Source organism: Lepisosteus platostomus, chromosome 2, assembly GCF_059453375.1.
Source record: "Lepisosteus platostomus isolate fLepPlt1 chromosome 2, fLepPlt1.hap1, whole genome shotgun sequence".
NCBI classification, from domain to species: domain Eukaryota; kingdom Metazoa; phylum Chordata; class Actinopteri; order Semionotiformes; family Lepisosteidae; genus Lepisosteus; species Lepisosteus platostomus.
In genome coordinates this window covers 69,896,715-69,923,110 of record NC_142612.1, presented here as the reverse complement: position 1 = coordinate 69,923,110, position 26,396 = coordinate 69,896,715, and the positions used below count along the sequence as shown (strand labels likewise).

Below are 26,396 nucleotides of genomic sequence, written 5' to 3'. Positions count from 1 at the left end.
AAGCAGTGTCATTTTTGTTATGGATGGTTTTTTTTAAATGTATGATTATTTTATCGATGACCACTTACACATTGAGTGGAGGTAAATTTAAGTTTTTCATAATATTCACAGCATCCTAAAATTAAGGTTTTATCATTTGCAAAAGGTAAATTGAAATCCTTTGTCACACTATTTACAGTAGTAAGGATGCAGATTTTATTTTTTACTGTGATAATTAGCTCCCTCAGGCAAATATATAGCGCAGGGCTGAGCTTCTTGTCTGTTACACTTGTTTAACAGATATTAAAGCACATTATTTCTAAACTAAACGACAATTAGTCACAGGGTTTTAGACATTGTTTCTTTAGCATTTATATGTTTAATTTGCCATCTTTTCAGTCGTGTTAACCCAGATTTGTGTAGTTACACACAGCTTGTGACTGCATAAATACACATGAGCTTTGTGTGAAAGAGAGCAAATCACTGCATCCCTTAAAAAGAAAAATTAGCACACACAGCCTAGATTTGAAGAATACAACTATTATCAGATTTGCCTTCCTTTTAGCCCCACTCTCCAGGCATGTACTGTATCATCTGCCCAAAACTGTAGATGTATAAGGCCTTTAAATCCTTTGGATCTCATAGTCAATTCTGTACTTGCCTAGCAAAAGACAAAATCCCTTAGCTTAAAGTCTAGCTTTTGTTTTGTTGCATACTTTTTAATCGTTTATTTTCCCTGTCAAATTGTGCATGTCTGTGAGTAAACCTCAGGTGTGTTTTTGGATTTTGAAGAACATGCACACTGGAGAGCACCATCATATTTCCAAGTACTGTACAGTAATTTGTTCCTTCACTGCTGCCTCAAGCATATTGTTCATAAGCCATTCATCATCTCAGATAGCATTCTAGTGTACAAGAAAAATAAAAATCCCATAAATGGTAGTTTGTCTCACCTTCCAGTGCACCCTTTCTGATGAAAATAACAGCAGAACAAATATAAAAACAATAGTGCCAATGTACTTGAAAGTACGATCTGTTGATGATGTCCTAAAATGCTTGTTTTAGACAGTTTTCTTCTTCCAGGCCTAAGTATACGCAGCAATGCCTAGTTTAGGGTTTGCAAGCACACCAGACAAACTGGTTAACATCACTGAAATTTTTTATTTGATAGTGATGTCAATGAGCAAACATTTAAAGAGGTTGAGAGCCAGAGTATGGTCATTAGGCAAACTCAGCCTTGTCCTTTTCACCTTCATCATTGTGACCGCATAATATAACAGATGGAACAAAATTTCTTATGGAAAGAAAAAACATAAGAAACCATAAGAAATTGCAGAAAAAAAAACCTTAAAATGCATAGGAAATCAGACAGCAGTTCCATATCCTTATGACATATTTAGTAATTGTGAATAAATGCAGGCGTGGAGGAGGATTGCAAAATGAACACTGCTGGTATTTCTGTCCCTGAGTTTGAGGATAAAAAAGCAAAAAGCAATTTGAAGTTTTCTCATTGGCTGTAAAACTGTACTAGGAACCACCAAACAATTGGGAAATGCATTGTGCGACAGAGCATGAGAAAGTAAAAAAGGCAATGAGCACAAGGTGAGTCCTCCCTAGATCATTGCCATTTGATCTGGAGCTGGGGAATTAATCTGGTTCACCACTTCAGATGTTCCACATCGTCTGCAAAAAGAAATCTAGTGTCGCGAACTCAAAAACGATTATTCTGCCACCATGAAAAGTAGTTTAAAATTCAATGTATTGTTTTAATATATAACTGAATGACTGCAGTGCTTGTTGTTGCCTTGGTCTTACTGGAGGTGAAGGAAGCCGATAGGACAGTTGTGATCAGTTGGATATAGTGGTTGTGGTTAGAGATTGAACGAATTTGAAAGTAAAAAAAAACTGATTTGGTAATTTGACCAAATTAAGATAGACAAAGAACTGGCATGTGAATTCATGCAAATAAAATGGTTAAGATAATAACGGAAGTCTAACTAAACGGAGGTGTTTCAGATGTTGAGAAGGCTCAGTGCTTATGCAACAAATGAGGAAATCCTATGTGTTGCGATGAATGTCTAGGAGAGTTGGCAGCTGTTGCACAGCATGTTGAACAGCATCCATAAAACAACAAATAGAACTGATACAACTCTTGAGGGGTTTTAGTTTGCTTTTAGGTTGTTGTTTATTATTGGAATGTTTTGTACTGCTTGTATTTTGTATTTACAGAGAATCAACATCAAGTCCTTTGATTTGCATGAATGATTTTCCTCCCAGTTTTTGCATGATTGAGAGTGAGATGGTTTTATTTCTTTAAAAAATATGTGTCAGCCACATCTGTTGCGATAAGCAACATTTGACTAAGACTGGTCTTTTCCATGCTCCTCAGCCCCATCTATGGTTCCCATCATGCACCAGGTCAGCTCCACCATGAAGAGCATCACATTGTCCTGGCCACAACCTGAACAACCTAATGGCATCATCCTTGACTATGAGCTTCGTTATTATGAAAAGGTAAGAGGCTCTGTCTAAAATTAAGTCTTTTTGCTGACTTTCCATTTATTGATGTACAGTATGCTTGTGGGTATGTCAATATACTATTCAATAAATTGCTTTAATAACTTAAAAGTCTATTAAATAAGTTCTACAGACATTGATCCACAATATACTAATATTAAAATACTTTCTGAACAGTCTAATTTTTGAGACTACAGAAACATTACTTAAGAATAACAAATATCCACAAGTGATCAATAAAGTAATAAAAATGTGTCACAACAGCGTTTTTCTAGCTTATGTCATGTATTTGATCATTTCTCCATGTAGATTACATTAGTAAAGATCAGGGGTGAATGCTCAGATTTCAGTGATGTAATTAATGGGTACCACAGGGAACTTTACCAGGACCACTGCTTTTCCTGATTACATACTGTAAATGATATAGATTCACATAGTTAATAAACTCATCAAGTTCTTGTGATGATTAAGATGATACAATAATGCAAGGAACAGCCAAAACTGTAAAAGGCCACGTAGAAAAAAACATGTTCTGACTCCCGTGAAATGCGTAGTTAGAACCTTATGCGAGACGGTATAATCCGGAAGTGACTGGAGTGGGACATCAGGGAAGACACAGCAGGATCAGGGCGGGTAGAAACACAGGGGGTGATGACGGCGGAGCACAGGCGAAAGAGTCCAAAAGGAAGTCCAATGGGGGAAATTGGGGCACATACCAAGGTCCAGGTGCCAGGAGATCCATCCAAGACGATCACAGGGAACAGGGAACTAGGAATACAGATAGTTAAAACCTTGACTGGACAAGGCGCTCCGAGCCCCGGACTCAGTAGGTCAGGACACCGGGATGATGCAAGCGCCCTAGGGCCACTCCTGTGCCTGGTGGTAGGCTGGCTTCCGGGCTTCCGTCTTCCAAAGCTGGGCCCAGAACAACAGAGACACTGGGCTTAATAGGGAAAAGGGGATAAGTCACAGCTGGGACAAATCAAACTGGGAACACAACGAAAAAAGATAGGAGCGCCTTCTAGAGGTTTCATCTAGAGAAATGATGACTGTGACAGCATGTGAGTCTCTAGGACCGGAATTGAAAACTCTGAATGTGTGGAGACAATTAAAAAGGCAAACAGAATGTTAGTTTAATTAGAGATGGATCATTAGAATTTAGCCAATCGTCTGTCTATAAATCAAGCAATGTTATGTTAAAATTGTACAGTATACTAATAAGACCTCTTTAGCATGTGTTCATTTTTGTCACAGTGATATAAAAAGGATATTACTGCTCTGTCATCAGTCCAGAGAAGAATAACCAGGTTCTCTCCCAGGATCAACAGAGTTATCTTATCTTTGAACAGAGAAGGCTATGAGGGGAACTGCTTTAAGTGCAAAATACTCAAAGGCATTAACAAAGTCAATCCTATGGACATTTTTAGGTCAAACATCAATCTCAGGACACACACGGAAGCAAAGCTGAAGAGGATTTAAAATGGAAAATAGGAGTCACTTATTTACACAAAGCACTGTGGGAGTTGGGAACAGGCTGCACAGACATGTTGTTGAAACCAGTGCCACTGAATATTTTCAAGAAACAGCTAGATGAGATCCTTAGCTCTATTAACTACTAAAAACCAAACAAGGCTGGGTGGCCTCCCTTGTTTGCAAACAATGTTAACCTAGTATACTTCAGGTTTAAATTTCAAAGTGCTTTAAAAAAATGAAATTATCAAGTGTGTGCTTTTAATTGTATAAGTTTTTCTGAGAAATTATATGGAATGAACACAGTACTCTGAAGATCTTTTACGTTTGTTGTGAGATTGAAGGTGCCTATACCCGTTTCCATATTCTATATATGAACATGTGAAACCTGTGCATTAATGCTGATCCTTCACTAGAGGGAGCTAGTCATGAGTCTACTTAACATTGTTGATATTTAATGTTGTTGATACTTAACAAGTTGATAATGTAATGCTAGTAAAATGTTTAAATTTCTTTTTAATGAAAAGCAGTCATTGAGTAAAACAAGTAAATCAATGGAACACACAAGCTGCGTGTCCCCACTTTGTTTTGTCAGGATAAATATCTTAATCTGGCCATCTGGAAAGCATCTAACCTATTACTGTGTTCACTCAAATTAGAAATGGAAATGTGACTAATGAGTTACTCTCCAAGTCCCAGCACAGCACAGGAAAAAAGGAGGCGATCATTCTGCTAAACCAGACCAGTTCTCTCAGATTAGAGCCATTTTTGAAAAGCAGTTCACTGTGTCCAGACCATCTTGGTGAAAAAGAGTACAAAGAAACTAAATATTTAGGGTAGTCAGAGGTATGAGCACTGTAGGTACTGGCGGTACATATGTAGGACCAACAAATCTTGAGCTTCTTAAAGATATTGAAACAAGTCTCGGGATTATGTTTTCTTCTGATTCTCCTCCTCCTCTCAAGAAAGAATTTGGATCTCTGAACATATTTGATGCTAGATTGAAGCCTTATTGTACAGTTAAGGATTGGACAAGATACCCCCTACACATTAAATAAATTCATTAATTGCCTTTCACATTTGTTCAAATCATTTTCTCATTCAATGATAACTTCTTAATTATGTTTAACTAGCACTTACAATGTAAACATTAGTTAGGAGTATGTTGCTAGGTTACTGTTACGCTTGGATAAAATGCAATGAAAGACCTCCTTCACTAAACGTCTGTGATCCAGCTTTCTTTCCTGTGGGGACCTGGGCACAACTACTGGCCTGATCTTTCCAATTATACCTAATCATTCTGTCTGGAGTTCTGACGTGGTACACAGAGAGACCGCAGTGCCTAGTAACCTGCTGGGATTTTTTTTCTGTGGAAACTCTCAAGTGGACTTTGTGTTTATTGCAAAAACTGAGGTGGCATAACAATGTAATCTTTGTTTTACGTAGCCCAACCATGACTTCAGGCATTGACTTGTCACAGAGAAACTGACCTGTTCGGTTACAAACGTTTATGCCATAGGCAGACAGGGTATGGGAAATAACTTCATCTCTTTACACTGGTAGATTTGAATGAATAATTCAAAATATCAAAGGGCCATTGGCTGTTTAACTAAGTCCAACATTTCCAAGTCAAGCGAGAGACCAAGACCAGAGACATAGAAATGAAGGGTAAAAAGACTGAGGAATGGGAATTTCCTTTTATGTTATCAGAGGTCATGAATTAAATACCAAATCACTTGTGTGAAGCTGCACGATTGTGTACAATCAGCTTTATACTTAAAATTCGAAACAGTGAAATAGCTGTGAATGTATCCTGAGTTACGGAATTAGAAAACCCATTGGTCTTCCAGTAGTTGAGATTCCTCCCCATTAAATAAAGAACACCAATTTTATTCATCCAAAACATTTTTTCTCCTCTCATCCCTTTTTTAGATCTTCCCAGTAATGAGGTGTAGAACTAGATCCTGGTGTTGATAGTGCATTCTGCAGATATAACACCTGTGTTAAGAAGGTGCTAGTTTCTCACTGTGGTGTTGCTAGCAGGGGACGTTTCTAAGAAATAAAACTGTACCTCTGGCTGCAGACACAAGCAGAATAAGCATTGATAGCCCTTTGAACAAAACCTGCTACATCTTGATTAATTAAATCGTAATACAGTGTGGCAGAAAAAAATCACTCTTTTTGTGGTTAGTGATATGCCATTTTCTCAAATGTTGAATATTCTTTGTTAAATTATAATTTTCACGTCAGTGTTGTGCAGATTTAAAAGGAAACAGATGTCCTTAATGTGGGTTTCTAATAGTGTCTGTGTGTGTAAATGTCACCTCATTTGTTTCTGTTTTTTTCTGGGAATTGTCATATATTGTCAAGGGTGGCAGATAAATTGCTGTCCCATGGAATTAAACAGACTTACAGTTACTGTTTATGAAAATTGTCATACATCTCATAAGTCAGGGGTAATGGATTCTCAAAATTAAGTTTACAAAGCAGAATATAGAATATTCTTCAAGATCATCCTGAAAGTCACACTGAAAATAGAATAAAATCTAAAATGGGCTCAAGATAGATGTAAGAGTAAAGAACAAGCATGTGCTCAAATTGTAATTGTTTTATTTCTTTACATTTTTTTATATTTAGAATGATGGCTTAAATGGGTGTAAGATTAATATTATAAATTTACATCCCCCTTTATACAAACCCTTCAATACAGTCAGATAATTTTCTCTACCTGACTCAGATGATGATGAACAGTACAATACCCTTCGGCAAAAGAAGATATGCTTAAACAATTGGCCATACTTAACTATTACTTTAATACTTAGTTTTTTCTAATGGACTTTAAAACTCCTTAGATATTCTGGCTATATACAGTACAAGAACTGAGCAGGTCCTGTTTTTATCAAGAAAATCAGCAAAGCTCATAAATAAATCAATCAGATTTACCTTATTGAGTCCCATCGCCTCAAAGAACTTTCCAAAGTCAAGTGCCAAATAAAAGTGTCACATTTAAAAATACCTGTGAGGTGAAACCACACACATTCCAGCTAACCTCTAGCTGTGAGATGCATTCAGTTATTCCCAGGAGCACCTGACTGACCAGATCTGAAGAAAGAGAAGGAGAGATATTGCATTGTTTTTAGAACCCACATATCATTACCTGAAACATATACCTTGTGGTTTCTGGATAAATTCTAAAAGCGAAAATAATAGAATGGTGACTCAGCCGGGAACATTGAAGACCATGCCTTATAGCAGTCTGAATTTACAACTTGGTTCTTGTGCAAGGAAGACAGATGCTTACCGTGAAATGCAATGCTTTTAATGTGGTCATTTTCTTCTGATTTAAAAACAAAAAAATTAATTGGGATGATTGTTGGCTATGTAAAAGGAGGGAAAATGTAAGGATTGCTTGTATATCATCATAGTATAGGGATAATATCGGGATGGAAATTCTCCCCTTTACACTGGAAGTTACTGCATGGTCCTGTAACACATTGCATATGTTGAGACAGGGCTTTATCTGTGGAAGCGAGGCAGACATTCAGTCTTAAAATTAGAATGGCATTCTCCTTCTACATTAAAATTGATTGTCTTTCATTCTATAGCTGAAGGCAAAATATGTGGGAGAACATTTGCCAGAGTCTTGACACCTTGGAATCTATCCGAATCTTGTCCTGTTATTTAATGTTTAAATATGACAAAAATGATAATTAACTGTAATAAAAACCACAAACATGTAAGGACAGTTCTTCATCTCCCACATTCCCAAGACTAAGGTCTAGAGGTGGGTTTTGCTTGTCACCGGTTAAGCTCATTTTTATTTCTATCCTAATGGTTACAGTTTTGCTTCAGACATATTATATTGAAGGGAGATCAGTGATACCTGCTCTTTTTGCTGCCTTTATGTCTCTGGAACACAAACTTAGAAACAGTTTGGCTCAACTTCATATTCAGTAAACGTTCATTTCAACACAGAAAAAATATCTCACCGAGCAGCACTCTAAGATGAGTAGCAAAAGGTGAGACTTGAGGTAGAATTAAATATAGAAGTTTCTAAATGTCTAAGAGGGAGAAACTCTCAGCGGTGGGTGAGGCAGATTTGTAGGGCATTTCAGGGGCAATAATATTTGGCTCTGCTGTGAAAGAAAACAGAGCTGCATGTTCAAACCTAAACCTATTCCCACTTTTATGTGAATAATAAAATAAAACCTTACTTATCTGTACTTGCAGGCAACCTGTGCATGCCCAAAACTGGGAAGAGGCAAGTCTTACTCTCCTGGCATACAAATTAAGTAATATACATTTGAGACTTATTTTGGCACAAATAATAAAAGAACATTGAATACTATTATGGGCGAAAAAAGATAAATGTTCTCTCAAAATAAAAGATCATGTACAGTAGGAGTGCCCACAATATAATATCTGTGCACATGTAGCTTAATCTTACAAGAAAGAAGCAAAATCCTCTTTGGTGAATGGGATTCATAATTGCTGTCAACCCACTACCAGTAGCCTTATTTCAGGAATGTATCCTGAAATGTAATCCAAGTGGAGCTCTGTGTAAGGTAAATAATTATTGTGGGAATGTTTGGTACTGTACATCATCATCCCCACATAAGTCTAATATTATAAATGAATAATCTGTTAAGGGCATTTAGTCAGAAATAAGAGAAAACAGGTTAAGGAGAGGCTGCTTCTTTCTGCTGAAGTTGTTGAAAAGAATATACAGCACTTGAAGTTGGATATTTTGAATCTAAGACCTGAGTGCAGAAACATGTAAGACAAAAATCTAAATAAGCAAAGAGATTAATTAAAGGCATTAGCATTCCCAAGGTTAGTATCCACTGATCTAAGTAAAAAATAATTGTTGATTAAAAAAAGCAGTTTTGATTACATTATATTCATGGGGATATATGATAGTATTGCTAAGAAATGTGTCAGTTCTGTTTTTAAAAACTGTTATAATTATTTACTGTACCTTGTAATAGCTTGGGAATGGGCCTTGGTATGTAATGCAGACCAAAAAGCTGAACAAAAATAATTTCTAATAGGAAATTTCATTAGAGATGAATTTTAATGATAGGAAGCTTCACCCCTGACCTTCATGTGAAAGTCTGGTGATAAATGTGGTAGTGATTAGAGGGATAGAGTTTCAAGGGGGATCTCACCTTATAGCCTTGTGGCCTTGTCATGAGGAGATTAAGGTGGACAACACAGTGGAAAATTAACATCAAATGTCATGCAGGTCATCTTGGGATGCCTTTTTTCTTATTCAAGAAAGTAAAATTGAAGACAGGTTATTCAGAAATTATGTTTGGTCAGTCTTTTTATGGATAAGGTCAGGACCTCCTTTAAGTATTAAATATAGTTTCATGACACAGTGACTGTGGATGACTGTTCAAAATTAATTTACTGTTGTTTCTTATGGAAGCATGTTAGAATAGGTAAATATGCTGATCCCTCCCACTGAGATAATTTCAGCTCATGTAAGCATTACAAGACACTCTGGTTAAAATACAGTGTGTGAGGTCTTTTACAAGCCTTGCCATGTAGATAGAGACTTGTCATATTTCATCTGTGAAGCTCTTGAGCAATACAAGTTTGAAGTTGGATAATTTAGTTTGAGAAATAATAGTTTAAACATGCTGTCAGAGTTCAGATTTTGGTCTTGTGCATTAATTCTCCCTTGGTCAGAGCTTTTTCCTTTTCAGCTGTTCTTGGTCCTTTTTTTCTTATCATTTGTAATCCAAAACAAGTATCCTTTTTGATTTTTTTTCTGCCTCTCTCTGTACAAAGGAAAACTGAAGAATCACAAACAAGCCAGGAACAAATTTGACCTGGCAACAACAAAAAGATACATACAAAATGAAATAAGGGATACTTTGAAAGAAAAATGTTGAAAATGAGAATATCTTAAAGACAAGCAAGTATTCTGAATTCACACAATGACAGAGATAAAAAAATGCTTTGAGTGCTTTTCAATCTGGACACAATGAGCCTAATTTAGGGGTTGTGCATTGTTCAGAAAAACTCGTCTAAGCTTTTATGTGGTCCAACTATCTCTTTAAATTCTTGAAAGACTCTTTTTTCACCACTCCTTTAATCTAGGGCTCATCATAAGGTTTTACAAATTGCTTCCATACAATCCTAGCTCAGATTTGACTTATCTCAGCCATCATGGTTTGATATCTTAAAGAGACTATTTAATAAAACAGGGTGTTCTGTTTCTGTCCTGTAGTTTATATTTGAGATTTCGTTTTTTTAAAAACTGTTATAACAAAAACAGTGTTTCAATATTTCATTTATGAAGAACAGTTTGATAATTATCATAGATAATTGTGCAGTGATGTGCTTATTTTTGTCGTCGTCAACCAAGAAAGTTGTTTTGATTTGAGACAAATTTGCACAAATGATTAATTTACATTAATATTAATTAGATATTAATTTACATTCATTCAAATGAAATAAACTAAGACAAAAAAATAAAAAAAATAATTTAGTCTTCAGATATTATTAAGATTTATTTTTTATCTAGTTTTTTTCAATTTGCATGTCAACCGTACCAAAACGCCCTTTTCATCCTGTTGAAAATAGGATGTGATCATGTTGATCTGTAAAGTCAAAACTCAGATTGTTTCCTTTGTCCTGGAATGTTTGCAAATGTGATGTGTTTTAAGAAAAGCAGAGAAAAGGTATCCAGTTCTGTTGCTTTTGCTGAGATTGCAGGCATTCACAATCCACACAAGGATAGACAGTTTCATCTGTTCTGTTCTAAAGAGAGCCTCCATTGGCATATCTGACCTGCCATGCTGTGACAGTTGGAGCCAGTGAGCTGTGTGAGATGGGGCCATCATTATGAAAAGTCCCTCATGTGGTGTTCACACATGCTTACGTGCCAAGCTCCCTCTGCCTGCCGAGGGCATTGTAAAAAATGTTTTTTGAGCTTGACTGCTGGGAGCATGCTGGAGGACAGCTTTTCCTGCGGTTTCCCACTGTGCAACAGCTTCAGTGGGAGAAAGGGAATGGGAGCCACCTGCCAAAGTGTAATGACTGAAAACTGGCCTCATATGAGGGGCCGGTCTGTTCCTCCTGGCATAGCCTTTCGCTGGCCAATTTCCTCCTCTCACCCTAGCTTCAGTCATGCGTCCTGTCCTGGGAAAGCCGAGGAAGGCCGGCTGCTTTTAACCCCGTTTGACCGACAGCGGGAAAGGTTGCAACTGTTCTGTTGGAAAAAAAAAGGGATCACATTTTGTGCAAACTGTGCATCACGCTATGTGGAATGGAATGCTGCTTGACTTGCATTTTATTATTCAGAATGCCTTTTACCGATTTGTCTTTTCTGTGGTGATTAATGAAAAGCTACTGGAAATATTGCATTCATTAAGGTCCTACGACTGTATGCTTTATGGTTGCGTGTTACTGAAATTCAGAATTTCCAAGGTACCTAGAAACAATCTGCTCAGAAAGGAAAACAGATTCCAAAGTGTTTAGATAGGCTCACTTGGTGAATGCAAGGTGTGGATATTTTTTTTTACATTAGAGAAAGTAATTTGGAATGTTCTGACATTTCTGAGTCTTTTTAGGGATTTGTGTAGGTTTTCTAACACATATTAATAATGCGTGGTTTTATTTTCAGTTCATTTTATCATTTCAGTTCATTTGAATTAATTTTATCTGACTGTTGGAGGTAGACGGTTGTACAATCAACATCACAGGGCATTTTTATGTAATTTGTTGCTAATTTGTTTAGAGAGAGAACAAAAGATGATTTATCTTATTCAGCATGTTTTTGAGCAATCCAAATCCCACGTTATCTGCTGTTTGCTTAAATATATTTGGCTATGTGTATAATTATATGTGTCAGATGGATATTATATACTTTGTGCTTCTTATTCAAGGAGTACAATCAATGTTTTGTTTTCTACCATTCCCATTATCTTTCCATTAGTACTGTGGAATTACATATTAAAAAAACAGATTGAAGAAGCGAGTGGAGATATCCTTCTGACTTGGCTATGTCACCTGCAAAGACTAAGTGGTTTCTCTCTCAGAAATACTATACATACTTTCAGCAGATAATAATACCTTTTGAAGAAGATGTCTTGGAATTGACTATTTTGAACCATGTATAGCATCTCAACTTGTTTGGAATCTTGCCCTCAAAGTAGAGATGATTAACAGCCGAGGGGAAAACATTATCACTTCTTCCAGTATATATGCGTTGGTGCATCAAAGGTTAATGCAGTCCAAATTTCTCAGACTGGTTATTAAATCTCGATAACAAAATAAATTAATTGACAGTTTCGCAAAATTTTACAAATTACGAAATAAGCACAAAATCATTACCTTTGTGAAAGCACTGTATGGTCACCATGTTGTTGCAAACCTCTGGTCTTGCCGCGGGCGATAGAGTTTGCGAGAATTGTGACATACAGTACAGTGGCCATTCCTGCTCACCAGTCATTGTAAGGACCAATATAATATGATGTATGAGATAATAAGTACAGGTTGTGCCGCAAACATTTCACCTCAGAAATGTTCCATTGTGATCTGCCTGCAGCATTAACAAGTAGTATTTGTTGGTAAAACTGTCTCGAAATCGAGAGCAATATTTCTATTGGATTAAAAGACATGTACTGTATTCACAAGCCTGCTTGTTCACAAGATAATAGGGCTGCTTTACATCACTGCAAGGTTTGTTGCCACGTTTTGAATCACAGACAATGAGGACAATAAGGTGCTGCAACACTATTTTGTGGTGTAAAATTGGAGGTTTTATAAGTTACTATGTACATTTTACTTTCATTGTGGTTTGAAATGAACTCATCAATGGCGATTCTTCATAACCCCGCAATATAAAAATAGTATTGCAGTTTGCCTTTTATATATTTGTTTCATAAACATTTGCTTTTAGATAATACATTTCAACATACCGTACACAGATAAAAAGTTTCTAGTCTCTGTCATTTTCTGCCTTGCTTGTGTTTTTTTTTCTACATATGATTTTAGCAGACATGGTCTTGTCTGTACTATAATCGTTAAATTCAGGAAAGTACTGTGGTCTTGGTTCTCTAGATTTCAGATCTATTAGCTTAAATGAAAAGGATTAGACAAACATTCTCAGACAATCAGAGTGAAAGGTCACTCATTCAATCTAGGGCCATCTTTTACCTACCCTTGTTGAGGTTTGGGGCCTTTATCAGTCATGGGTACAAATAAATGTATTTTTATTTAATAACGATACTTGACTACATGTAGGTCCATAGACTCTGTACACATACAGTATAGATTCTATTACTGAGTACATAACTAAAAGTGGAATCTTCATGACTGCTATTGAAAACATGAACTAATGAACAATATGCTATCAAAACCAACGTAGTGAAAAATAGAAAAAAACTTCACAGTGCTACAGATATGCCGCTTTTGTGCGGTTGGGTGTTCCCCATAGAGTATATTGGTTGGGACAAATGTGTTCCTTTGGCTATCTACATTCTTTAATCTTTTCTGAAGGACACTTTGCAATTTTTTACACATCTTGCTTGATTACAGGATGTGCACATTATCTATAAATATCTGGCACTTGAAAGTCAGAATGTATTACCTCAGAAGATGTAGCCAGGCATTGAAATACTGTTACAACACCAGGGCAATTCTTTCTATGCTATCGTGTGCTTCCAGGCCAGGATATTTGCAATGCCTGATTTTCTCCTTGTCATAGTCAGTCTGCATGTTAGGTGGTGACAAGACTAAATGATTTCAGCATCACAGAAACTCCTGCTGCAAGAAGTAGCTTCCCCTAACAAACAACAGCTGGGCTAAGTTCATTACTGCAAAAGCAACAACATAACGAGGACCAGTATGTCAACCGTTATGTTTTGGAAAAAAGTGGAAAAAATTAAAAAACACTGGCATGCTTTATGTTGGTGAGACTTGGGTGTTTACTCAAAGGGAAAAAATGAAGACCTGTATCCACTTTAGTGAAAAGTGTAGAGACAGATTTTGAATAAATATAAGAAATAATATATATATAAATATAAAGATATAGATATAAAGATTATAAGAAATAAATAGATGCCTGAACAAAATGACAAAATCTTTAGTAAAGAACATTTCTCAAGAAAGGCTTCATAGTAGGAGAATAAGGATATGCTAATTGCTTTGTTGATTAAAACGTATTGATTGCAATAACAAAATCTTTGTCATGAAAGAAGATAAAAACTTTACAATTATTTTTTCGAGGAACAGATATAATTATTCAAGGTCCAAAAACTTAAAATACCACAGAATCAAAACAGTTTACCCTGAGACATTTTCATGTCTTGAGTCAATTAAACTTCTCCATAAAGCAGTGTTGAAAGAAGATATTTCATATAAGAAAATATGTGAATCTTGGGATGAAGCGGAATGATTTGGTTCTGATGTTTAAGAGAAAGTGAATAACTTATCTTTTGAAATACCAAAAATATTACAGTGGTGTTGGTTTTCTTTTTTATTAATTCAAACCTTTCTTGTATGAAGCCAATGAGATGTTCCTGCTGGTGGAAAATAAAACTGTATGAGGTGATAAAGACAAATGAGAAAATAAATATATTTTTACCCTGGCCATTTATTACCAATACATTTCTGTTAACTCTCTATAAAATCTGTTTATTTGAACTTTCGAAGGTGCGCCTCAAATGTCTGAAACCTAAAGTTCCGAGACAGTCCTTGAACTGTTTTATGTCTAGAATGTGTCCTTATGAAAGTTACTGACATTTGTTTGGGGTTAAAATGGAAATCACATTGGTCCCATTTTTTCTTTGCACAGGATCACTCTGAATTCAACTCATCCATGGTGAAGAGCCAGACCAACACAGCTCGCATTGATGGCCTCAGGCCTGGGACTGTGTATGTGATTCAGGTTCGCGCCAGGACTGTTGCTGGCTTTGGAAAATACAGTGGCAAAATGTGCTTTCAGACTCTGACAGATGGTAAGAAACGCAGTGCCAAGAAACATTTTTTAGAGGTATGGGTAAGGGTTGTGTGGTAAAAGGTTAATGCTGATGGGAAAGTACCACAAATAATTATTTGTGATTAAAAATAAACTCTTTGTTAATTGGCTTTTAGCTGTTCTTCCCACATCTAGAGAGCTATCCCAGCAAGCTTAGCAGTGATTAGTGGTTAATATGATTAATTATCAGCTATTGGGATAAAATTGTTTGGAGTATTTCAACACCTGCTGTTCAGGCAATGTTTTCTCTGCGTACATGATGAATTACTTTTTTTTCTTTTCCCCATCTCTTTCAAGGTGTCTACATTTGGAACTCCAAGTGTATTTTTATTTTATTTAAAAAATCAGATTATGGTTGCTTTGTGTATTGTGTTTCTGTCGTTTTAGAGGGCTTAAAGGATCTGGACAAGAGAGAAGTTGAAAAAAACATTGAATGTTTTCCATTGTTTATTATTTAAGGATTTGTTTCGGTAACTTTTACGATAGTCTGCCGACAGCAGGATTTTGTCAGCACAGAGTGTTATAAAAAAATAAGCACAATTCTTTGTCTTTAGTTTCGGTTCTGTCTTTTTAAATTAGCTTATTAGATCGCAGACTTTTCCAAATACATTTACGAAGGATCTTTGATGGACTGGCATACACTAGGATGTATCCCACCTTGTGCCAATTGCTTACCTGGATAGGCTCCAGCTCCCCCACAACCTTGAATTTGATGACGCTGTTAGAAAATGGATGGGTGGATTTTCAAAGGATGTTTAATGCTGTTTTAAATTAAGACTGAAAAATGTCTAGTTTTTATATGAAACATTTTGTTCTTCTTTCCTTCCAAAGTAAACATAGGACTTTTCCAGAATATGTAGACTTGTAGGCTTTGCACAGCGCATTGAGCTTCATGAAAGTCCCTGTTTGAAGCACTTAAAGGATATTGCAGATAGGTTTCCCTACGTGAGAAATAAATTGTTCTTCCCTTTTTTCCACTCTGCTTGATTAACGAGGGAGAAAAGCAAAGGGGGCTATTTCTTACACAGCAGATAAAAGACAGGGAGTCTGACCCCTCTGAGGAAGAAGGAGGGTGCATCCAGCAAGATTTTAAGAAGGATTCTTTCCTTCATGCAATTGTAAGGTTCTGAGAAGCGTGTTGATATCCAGTCACTTCTTAACCACTTTATCCACTATAGGGTTTTTAGGGCTGGAGCGCATCCCACAAGCAACGAGTGCAAGGCAGGGTACACCCTGGACGGACGACAGTCCTTTGCAGGGCAGACAGACAAACAGACACGCAGGCACTTACACCAGGGCTAGTTTTCCCAAAAGCCAATTGATCCAGCAGTATGTTTTTGGCTTGTGTATGGAAACAGGACCACTCTAAGGAAACCCACGCGAACATACAAACTCCAGGCAGATAGCAGAATGAAATCCAGGGCCCCAGCACTGCGAGGCACCAATGCTAACCATTGTGCCACCACACTGCCCACATGTTGACATGGCAATGTTTAATATGGATGTACTGCACATGTTCTTTGTTTTAGGCCTGCAATGTACAGGTATATAGGACAAAGCAGCATGAAGTTACTTTGTATTTCTCATTAGTAGATTATTTTAAATATGTTCAGACAAGTCAAAATCCTTATCTTTGTAAACAAAAGGTGAGGCAGTTTGAAAGATGGGAAATTTTCAACGTCTCATTAATATATAGTAATGGGTATTTGTGCTTGCATCAATTGTAAAGGAAGACAAGTAGTTTCATTTAAAAACTCAGCCATGAATATGCTACAGATGAGGTCATACTGTATAGCCTTATATGAGAATTTTCTTTATTAAAAAAAAATCTAGTGAGTTATATATACTGTAGTTATATGTATGCTGTGTTTGGAAGAAAAGTCCTGCAAGTATTATCAATGTTAAGAGTGATAAGCAATGTAAAAGGGGAAATTTAGAATACAATTATTATTTTCCCTTCATTTTCCTTATTTTCCTGTGTTTGTGAGAGTTAGAACATATCAAACCAAACATCACATATTCTTCCATGTATTTCAAAGTACCAAACAAAAATGATTAAACGAAATTTTATTTCTACTGGGTATACCACTTACTTTTCTTATTCTAATCGGCCATTTTGAAGACTTGTATCATAATTAGATTTTGTAAAGGAGTAAACAGCACTGTATTGCAGGAGCTTCAAAAGATTAAAGTGATTATTTAATAATTGCGTTAATTGCAGCTGCCTGAGTTTAATTAGAATCAAAATGAATAAAAGTTTCGGGGAAATGAGTTTATTGGTGATGAGACCATCATCTCCCACATCAGCAGAACAACATGTGACTGATTGTTGAGTGGTGCTGAATTGCCCAGATGATGTCCTGTGAAACAATGTTACTCCATATCTTCTCCTTATCTTTTTTCTTGTCTTTGGCAAAAAAAAAATTCTGGAAGCGGTCCCAGGCCACCCGGTGGTAATTAGTGTTCCGTTATTTGGAGCGGAGGAAGAGTGGCATGTGGATTCAGTGTTTTCAAGGCACGGCCTTTGGGGAGCTGATAGAACATTGGCTGGCTCGATGCCAAGACACGGCCCCCGTTAAGACAATTAGCAGCAGGGGGAAATGAGGGTTTGCATTTCATCTCTCACGTCTTACATGACTATCGCTAGCTGCCACCCCCCTCCAGCCTATTTTAAAGTCTCTCTGCATAATGAGTTCCATGCATGATGGTGGAAGTAAGTGATTTTAACAGCGATTCATGCAATTGGAATTCAAAGCAGTAGCAGGCAGCCTTTTCATTTCACTTGAAACACCTCCGCATGCGTGTGGATAATATGTACAAAGACAGCCAGAAGAAAGAAAAGCAGACATTTGTCCTTTCACGTGTTGTCATATTTGTGGGTTCTTGCTTACTGTGATCTAATTAGAATGTGATCACGTGTTGAATAAGATTTCAACAAAGGGTGATTGTGTGTTAATGACTTAGGGTGAGCAGGGCATTGAATCTTATCCGGTTCATTTACAATTCTGTCACATAAAATGCGTGACCACTCCAACTCATTTAGATAGAATGAGGTTTATGTAGTCTGTGCTTTATTGGTTCTTTGTTCAGCTCGATTTGATTATTTAAATCTGTGAGGCTGCTTGAACCAATAAGTCAGTGAGCAGAACTGCCCTTTGCTGTTAGACTAACTCTCTTTGTGAGGTGGGACTCCTATAAGGCTCAACCATTAAAAATGGTTGTTACCTTAGTTCACGATATCCAAAACATGGACTTAGTCAGGGGCCAGACTGTGAAAGTGCCTGTGTTCACTTCACACTCTCCCTTGGTGCACTGACCATTGTGGCATACATATTGAGGGTCCTCCTGGATGATGTTGATAGGATAGATGCCAGATTTTAACAGAGCAGAACCCAGACCACATTCTAAGCCAAGACTATACCACTAGGTGGGAGCCAGTGAACATATATGGATCCTGTCAAACATTTGTAGACTACTGTAGACTTTCGGCCTGCAGATAATAAACATAATAAAGTGTTAGCTGTTGAATTATTTAGTTGAAATGTTTACTGTTTCATCCAAAACAATTGTAATAATAGTCTGAATAACTATATACTAAAAAAAATATTGAGGTGATACTTTAAGTTGTCTATACATGAAAGGTCAGCAGAATTTCCTGTAGAATATTTTACCCTTCAGTTTACTCCCTTGCGGTTTTTCAGACACCAACAACTCTTTAATTATTAGATTATAATAATTGGTTGTACTGGCAAAATGTACCAGAATGAGAATACTGGTATTTGGCTGTCCCTTAAGCAGAGTAAATGTTGATCCTATTACAGATCTTTCAAAATCTTGGTCATGAAATATTCTTTTTGGTTCTGGCCATCAAAAGGCATAGTAATGAAAGTAAAGTTTTAAAGGGGTTTGGTGTACATCTTATCTACCTGCTAAATGAATATTGTTAACCTGCTTCCTCTGTTTTTGGTAAAGAGCAATGTGGCCCCAGAAAAAAATACTCCAACTTTTGTTTTTCATTTGCTCCACCCAGACAAGTGCGAAAAAAAGTTTAGTCATCAAAACCTGAAAGGAACTTTTCATCAAGTTTCTCATTTAAACTTGAATAAAAAAACAGCTGATGGAATGCATTACCTGTAATGATGGATTTTTAAAGTAATTAATTCCCTAGCAACTGTATTCCCAGCTATGCATAGATACACAAAATCAAAGAAAAACCCAGTTAATGATTTAATTATATAGAGCAATAAAAAATGTAATCTGTTTTATGACACTGCCTGCTAATAATCCTTAATTTGTAATGCCTACAGTAGATATTTAGCAAGCCATTTGCACTTACTTAAAATATACTGTTAGATTCAATCTTATTAGGATACAAGACATAGGTGACTCAGTTTTAAAAATTGTGGAAGGAATTAACTTTTATATCGCTCTTTAAAAATACATGCTATGTTAAAGGAACTGGTTCCACACAGCTGTATTACAACACAGTCTAGTAGATGTACATTTCTGCTGCAAAATGGAAGCTACAACCTTAATAAAAGTAGTGGCCTTCTGCTTCTGTTGCTTTGCCTCTTCTTGTCTCCCTATTCATGAGTCTTTTTTCTGTTCTCCCTCTTCCTTTACCTCCTCTGTCCTGTCCACAGACGACTACAAGTCAGAGCTGAGAGAGCAGCTGCCTTTGATCGCTGGCTCTGCAGCTGCTGGTGTGGTGTTCATTGTCTCTTTGGTCGCCATTTCCATCGTCTGCAGCAGGTACCGGATCCCATGCCTTAGTGTCCAGTACTGTAATATACAGTAATATACAGTATTTAAATAGACATGCTGTCTTTTTCGATTTGATATTATAAAAGAGGTTTATCCAAACAAAAAATATTTTTTCAATCTTTTAGAGCTGGTTAGAAATTTAGGATTCCAATGTAAAAGGTTTAATGATGCAATGTTTTTTTTAATGCAGGAAGAGAGCCTACTCTAAGGAAGCCGTTTACAGTGACAAATTGCAGCATTACAGCACAGGCCGAGGTGAGTTAACAGTGCCTCATTTAGAGGTTGTGCCCTGTAATTTCGACACTTTTCAGTATACTTCTTCATCTATCCTTTTTCTTTCTTCAAGTGCATTCATTGCTTTCAGTTTGTGTGAGGTGGAGGTTCAATATAACAGCTAACTGTTCAAATGATAAAAGGTATAGCAGTAAATGACAACCTAGAAGCTATCTTAGTTCCTACACAGAAAAATTAGATATGAACCGTTAATCAAATATTTATGGTTGGAGGAAAGCAAAAGAAAATTTGAAGAAAGAAAAAAAAACACTCTGGCGTTATACAGTATACACACACTAAAACTGAAAACGTGTGCTTTTCTTCAAGCCAAATGTATTCTTTTCTAAAAATAAAGTTTCAGAGTATTATGTTATAATTAAAACTCAAGCTACATGTCAACATCTCCTGGCAGAAGCCTTTATTAAGACAATGAAGGCAATTAACAAAGAGAAAATAAACAAAGAACATGAAACAATAAAATCCCTAATTATCAATCTGCTAATGCCTCTTGAAATGAGCAATTAAGGAAAGGAACGCAAGTGTGCCAAATGACTTTCACTCATTCTTAATTCATTTGTGGAAAATAAATGGTCAAATTACTTTCAGCACAATCTATGAGATAAGTTCAAAAACAGTTGATGAAACACATTTTGCCACCAATCTAATGAAGGAAATGATTGGACACTTATATAAATCTACAAGAACATGACAAATGCAATACTTTATCATACTCTTAACACTAGTGGTAACATACAAAATAAGCAGTAATAGAAGTAAGTCAGGAAGGTGGTCAGTCAAGATCTAAGAATGCTGTCTAAGAGTGTAACTACACAGATTACATTATTTTCAATCTGTGCAGCGTTATTTATGACATAGTCTGTTCAAGTGGATTCACAGATGCTATCTCTACAATTATTTGCTGTTCTGAGTCAGAAGTAAAGAGTCAAACAGATTCCTGGTTTATAATTATCTGTCTTTGTAATTCCTACTATATACTGAGGTTCTTTTAAGAAAAAACAAGGTTTGTAATGAGTGGGAGTTGTCTCTTGTTGTTTGAGACTGCAGTCAATTTATAGGTTCATACTCTGCAATTTTTTAAGGCTGTATTCTTTAACTTTGATAATTGATTAAGCAAGTGTATATTGTGTTCTGAATTGAATGAATTTTTTAATTAGAGTACATTAACAATAGATTGTTGCAATCGTATTGTAAATAAAACTGTTTCAGTGCAGAAACCTCTCAGTGTAAAATAATGCAATTCTCATTTGGCCTTGTCGGGATAAAATATAACAAGGAAACACAAAAACATTCTTTACAAAAGTATGCACAGGAAAGAGTGTGCCTAATAACATAAAAACCCTGCAACTTTTCAAAACCGACATGTACAATAAAAGTTGAGGGCTTTGTTGGCTAAGAGGTCCTTGTATATTTCTAGTATGTTATGTTTTTCTTCACTCTTAAAAAGTCAAGGCCTTTTCAGAGTGAAAGGTTTACCTTTATCACACAATCCTGCAAAATAATTGACAGTAGAGAGTGAAGGTTGTCAAACAATGGACATACAGTATGTGCCACAAGCCCTCTGGAGGGATTGCAGAATCATTTGTTTCTTTTTTAGTCATGTAACTATTGGAAACATTACTAATACTATAAAAGAGGCATTGTTCTGGAGCAACAGCTGTTTTGTTTTAAATATTGTAATCATTGTCTCTGATCCAGAAGAAGTCCTTTTTCGTCTACAGCAATCTACACAAGTCTAGAAGTTAAATAGAGTTTCTCTGGTCTCTCTCTCTCTCTCTCTCTCTCTCTCTCTCTCTCTCTCTCTCTCTATTATACCATATTCCGTATATCTAACTGATATTAGGATTTCTTTTTTAAATGAATACAATTTTGTATCTCACTGGGGTGTAATTTATTGTCTTACACCTCAAGGGAGCTGATCGCATTAATACAGCATATAGGCATATATTAAATGTAATGATCACTATTTCTTGCATGAGATCATTTACACAGTGGTGTGCCTAATGATTGGTTTTAGAGATCTGTAACTGGTTCAGCTTGTTGGTCTATAAACTCAGGACTAATGTAATATCACATTGCGCTTTCTAGGCAGATTCTGCCTGTGGGGTGATGTAAAGACAAAAGAAACATCCCATGGATGCTTCTATTCTAAGGATAAATTTGAAGAGATAGTGGAGCTGTTCTGTAAGCCCACAAGAATAAAGTGAAGTGTAATTTTATGAATAAAAGAGAGACCTGCCAGTTATGATACATTTGTCAGTCAATCTTTAAATAAAATGAGACCACAGGACTCCTTTTCTAAGTGTTGAGACATTACAGTGCTTCAACATCCATGACAGATCACAGATATCTCTAGAGATATCTTTGGGAAGAACCAGTTGCAGCAGAAGAAATTAGCTTTCAGATTTACCTCCTTATCAGTTTGTCATCAGATGTCAATTTATGGAAATTATGCAGCCAGCTTGCTGAAGAATTTTGTGTCCTTTACAGAATTTGAGGTTATCTGTGTGGCTGATAAATGCCCGCCACTTATTTTTAGTCATGGATTACTGAGCAGCACAGGCTGAGAGATTTGTAAAAATGTCTTCCTAGTCTGAACATATGAGATTTATGGATATATAATACACATACATGCTTGTAAAGAACTAGAATATACTGCATTTGAACTGCATGCTCATTTTAGTGTTGCTTAATCCATTGTTGTAATAAAATATGTATTACTCTGAAAGGAAATGAAAATCAATAATGTAATACAGTATATACTGTACGTGGGTCCCCTCTTGTAAACTACCTATACGTTCTATGGTCTTTTTTTAAGAATTATGAGAAGCAAAGTTGTCATTGCAAAATTATCGTAGTTGACTGAGGGGGGACTGTTAATATCAGCTGCTTGATCGTGATGTTTTTATTTTACCTGCTATGTTTGTGCTGTACATTATTCTGTGGGACTCCAGTACATCTGTGTTAATTGCTATTTAAGCATTTTATAGTCATGTTATTTAGAGATTCCAGGAAGAAACAAAAAAAACGTTTTCTTAGATAAGATTTTATTTTTTCCCCTGAATGATCTCCCAAAGGTCAGCATTGAGGAGTCTTTTCAGAAGCTTTTTTGTTGCTGGACACCTACAGTAGTAAAATAGTTTTTCAAACAGATACAGTCCATCAAATGAAACTCAAAAATGCACAAACTACCCCTTTTAGTAATGGCACATTCTTCATAGTCCCACTGACTTGTGTATACCCACTTGGATTTAACAAGGAAATATAGTATCAGACATTGAACTGTGAAAACAGAAATTTAGGGTGTGGACTGCTTTAAAACTGTGACTTTGTTCTCCGTTATGGTGTGTCACCTTGCTTAAGTATCCACAGCTCTGACCTTATTCAGCCGTAGCACCACAGACAATCAGCTCACCGACCTCGCTGACAGGGTCCCAGATGGATACCAGACCACTTGCCCAATAAACGCTCCCACAAATCAGGACGAGCAGCTCGCCCATGTAAATAAATGGTAATTTGTGTCACCACTTATAGTGTACAGATGTTGTTAAGTGGTGTCTCAGAGGATTAAGTGCCACAAGAGCCAGATGGAGTCCTATATGATGAGAGGGAAGGCAGGCATGAGGTGTCACACAGGCTTCCTTCACTTGGCTGGCCATAATGAATACTGCATATTGGCATTTGTGCTGGTTACATTTGCACATCTGCTCTTCTGGTCTGTTGCATGATTATATTTTAATGCAATGAAGGAAATCAGTTTAACATATGGGAGTTTTAGTACTTTAATTCTAAAATTTATTGACACCAGATAGCACGTTGCATTGACTGCTTTTGGCAGCTTGGCAAATCAATCTGTTGTCACGGATTCCATATTCATACAACTTTTTCCAAGTGCAATGTACTGCAGTAAAATATCTGTCCTGTCTTTCTTGTTTTTTGATCAAACTCTTACAATTTCATGGATAAAGGTTTTTATTACACTATCCTTATTAACTCTACCAACACCTTAGTATACTCAACATGGAATGATTCAGTTACACTATGGTTGTACTAATACGATTATATTTTGGTAATGGGATATGATAAAGAATAGCATGACTTAGTGTAGACTCTCTCTACTAAGGCACTTTTATAGAAAGAACAAAACAGTACATCATCCACTTTGTGTGCTGAGCAAGCACAGATCAAGGATGCATAAAATATTTACGTACATATCTATTTTTTCTAGCAGCTATAAAAAAATGTTAAACAGCGCTTTAAGGAAAAATACAACCCGTGAATTATATATGAAAGGCAGATATGTTCCTGTAATAAAAGCAATAGGTTCTATCTGTGTTGTTTACTGAAATGGAGACTACATAATGGCTGATAATATAAGTGGTTGTTGATGCTGAGAAAGCCATTATGTGATGCAGAGCCGCTGTTCCAAACGGCTGAATGAATTCTTTAATTTGAGTGTATGGACTTGCTTAATCGTCAATTACATCCAAGCAGCCAAGGTTCAAAGCAATTAGAAATCAGTTAGACAGAGCCTCCACTCAAAGAAATGAAGACTGTTCTTATATTGATTTGCGTGGACTGAAAGTCTATCATGCCATATCCCAAGTTTCATTCAGGACTCTTTCAACATTGCTTTTTATAGACCTTTTCCACCTATCAGGTATAGGCTCTTCTGATTCATCTCCTAATTTAGTAGAAGGTTGTGTATTCTGGGGAAGGTAGCAGAAAGCCAGGGCCTTACCCAGAAGCACAGGGTGTATGTTGGGAATGCTCTTCCCTTGGATGGAGGTTAATTGGATGGAGTTCCAATCAGGACCACTGAGAGAAAATGATAATTCAGAAAAAACTGTTATACTGTATCTACAAGTAGCTCTCATGTCTTTGAGAGATGAAAGAAAGCCTACAGTACATGCTTATGGGAAGAACATATAAGATCCAATTATGCTGACACCCAAAACTGAAATTAACCCTTGGAGCTATGAGGAAGCAAACCTAACCATTGTGTCTCCCTCCACATGGATTCATTCTACACAGAAAGCATTCTAACAGCTTCACAGATCAGAAACCCTGAATCTATGAGGCTGGGTAAAATAATGCCACAAAAGCAGGTTTAATTTGCAGCTGGGAGGTACTTCCAAACTCAAAGCCTCACCTGTGAACTTCATCAAAATATATACTGTACATTATTAAGTGAAGATGGACATAAGAAAGTTTGCAAACTAGAAGAATCAAAGTGAAAGATTTGGCCATCTAGTTTTATTAACAAAATATTATCAACTTTGAATGCATGGCTGAGTAACTTATTTCCAGATGCCCACATGTTTGGATTAACACTTCCAGTTATTCATCTATGTATGATGCAGTCAGAATTAACATGAACAACAGCAGTTTAATCTTGCTCTTCGGTGTGTTGCCAAGATCTTTGACTCTGAATTGTCTTGATGCAAAGAATACCGTACTGTATGTGTCAGTGATGTCTGGCCCATCAAGAACAGCAGCAATTGGGTCTGCATTGGCATTAGCTTAAATTCTTTTGACAATGCTATTTACATCTACTCTAGGAATGTTGTTGACTCTTGATTACTGATGTTGACTTGTTGTTGAGAATCTTTATAGTTGATCTGACTTGCAGGTCATGCACAAAGTCTTGTCCTTGACTGTAAACATTTTTGGTGTTGCTTTATAATAAGAAGGGAACACTTCTTTAGTTCTTAAGTTGACTTCAGAAACAACAGTGTTCACTTTCCATTAACTGCAGCTCACCCCTAAAGTATTTTTTATTTTACTGTTTTACTGTTTCACTTCTGATACTTTATGATTCCTGTAGGAACCTTGGAAAATGGGTTAATTGGCTTTTCAAAGCATATAGCCCTTACACAGTATGGTATATGCACAATTAAGTTATGAGCTTTGTATGTACCTGTATATACTGTATATAGCCAACCTCAAACTAGTTAGAAAGTCTAATATTATTATTTTATATTATATCTTCCTCAGATAATCTGTGGATTAATAAAATATCCAGCATATGTGTTTTTAAACACAGAATTATGTAGAGCTTTTTTGATAAATGTACATTCTTTCATCCGTCTGTTTCACAACTTACTCCTTAGGCTCTCCTGGGATGAAAATTTACATTGACCCTTTCACATATGAAGACCCAAATGAGGCAGTTCGAGAGTTTGCAAAGGAGATTGATGTGTCCTGTGTGAAGATTGAGGAAGTCATTGGTGCAGGTACAATGGATGTTTGTTATTCAGGTTTTCTGTGTTTGTTAGGTAGCAAACTACATTCATTCATTTACTTCACTCATGATTTGATGCCTAAAATAGATTAATTATATATATATGGTGGACAAAACCAATGAAGCTGAAAAAATTTA

The 26,396-nt window shown here is 36.4% G+C and overlaps 1 protein-coding gene across 3 annotated transcripts in view; it reads left to right on the top strand.

The window, feature by feature from the left end:
* ephb1 (EPH receptor B1) overlaps positions 1-26,396 on the top strand; it is a 205,902-nt gene that overhangs the window by 145,846 nt on the left and 33,660 nt on the right. For all 3 annotated transcript variants that reach the window (XR_015929091.1, XR_015929092.1, XM_088616403.1), the window contains exons 6-10: positions 2,369-2,493; positions 14,777-14,939; positions 19,603-19,711; positions 19,914-19,978; positions 26,128-26,250. Coding sequence is in view for 1 of the 3 variants with exons in the window: in XM_088616403.1 (XP_088472529.1) it covers positions 2,369-2,493; positions 14,777-14,939; positions 19,603-19,711; positions 19,914-19,978; positions 26,128-26,250 (585 nt within the window). In the remaining 2 variants the exon portion in view is untranslated. The remainder of the gene's footprint in view (positions 1-2,368; positions 2,494-14,776; positions 14,940-19,602; positions 19,712-19,913; positions 19,979-26,127; positions 26,251-26,396) is intronic.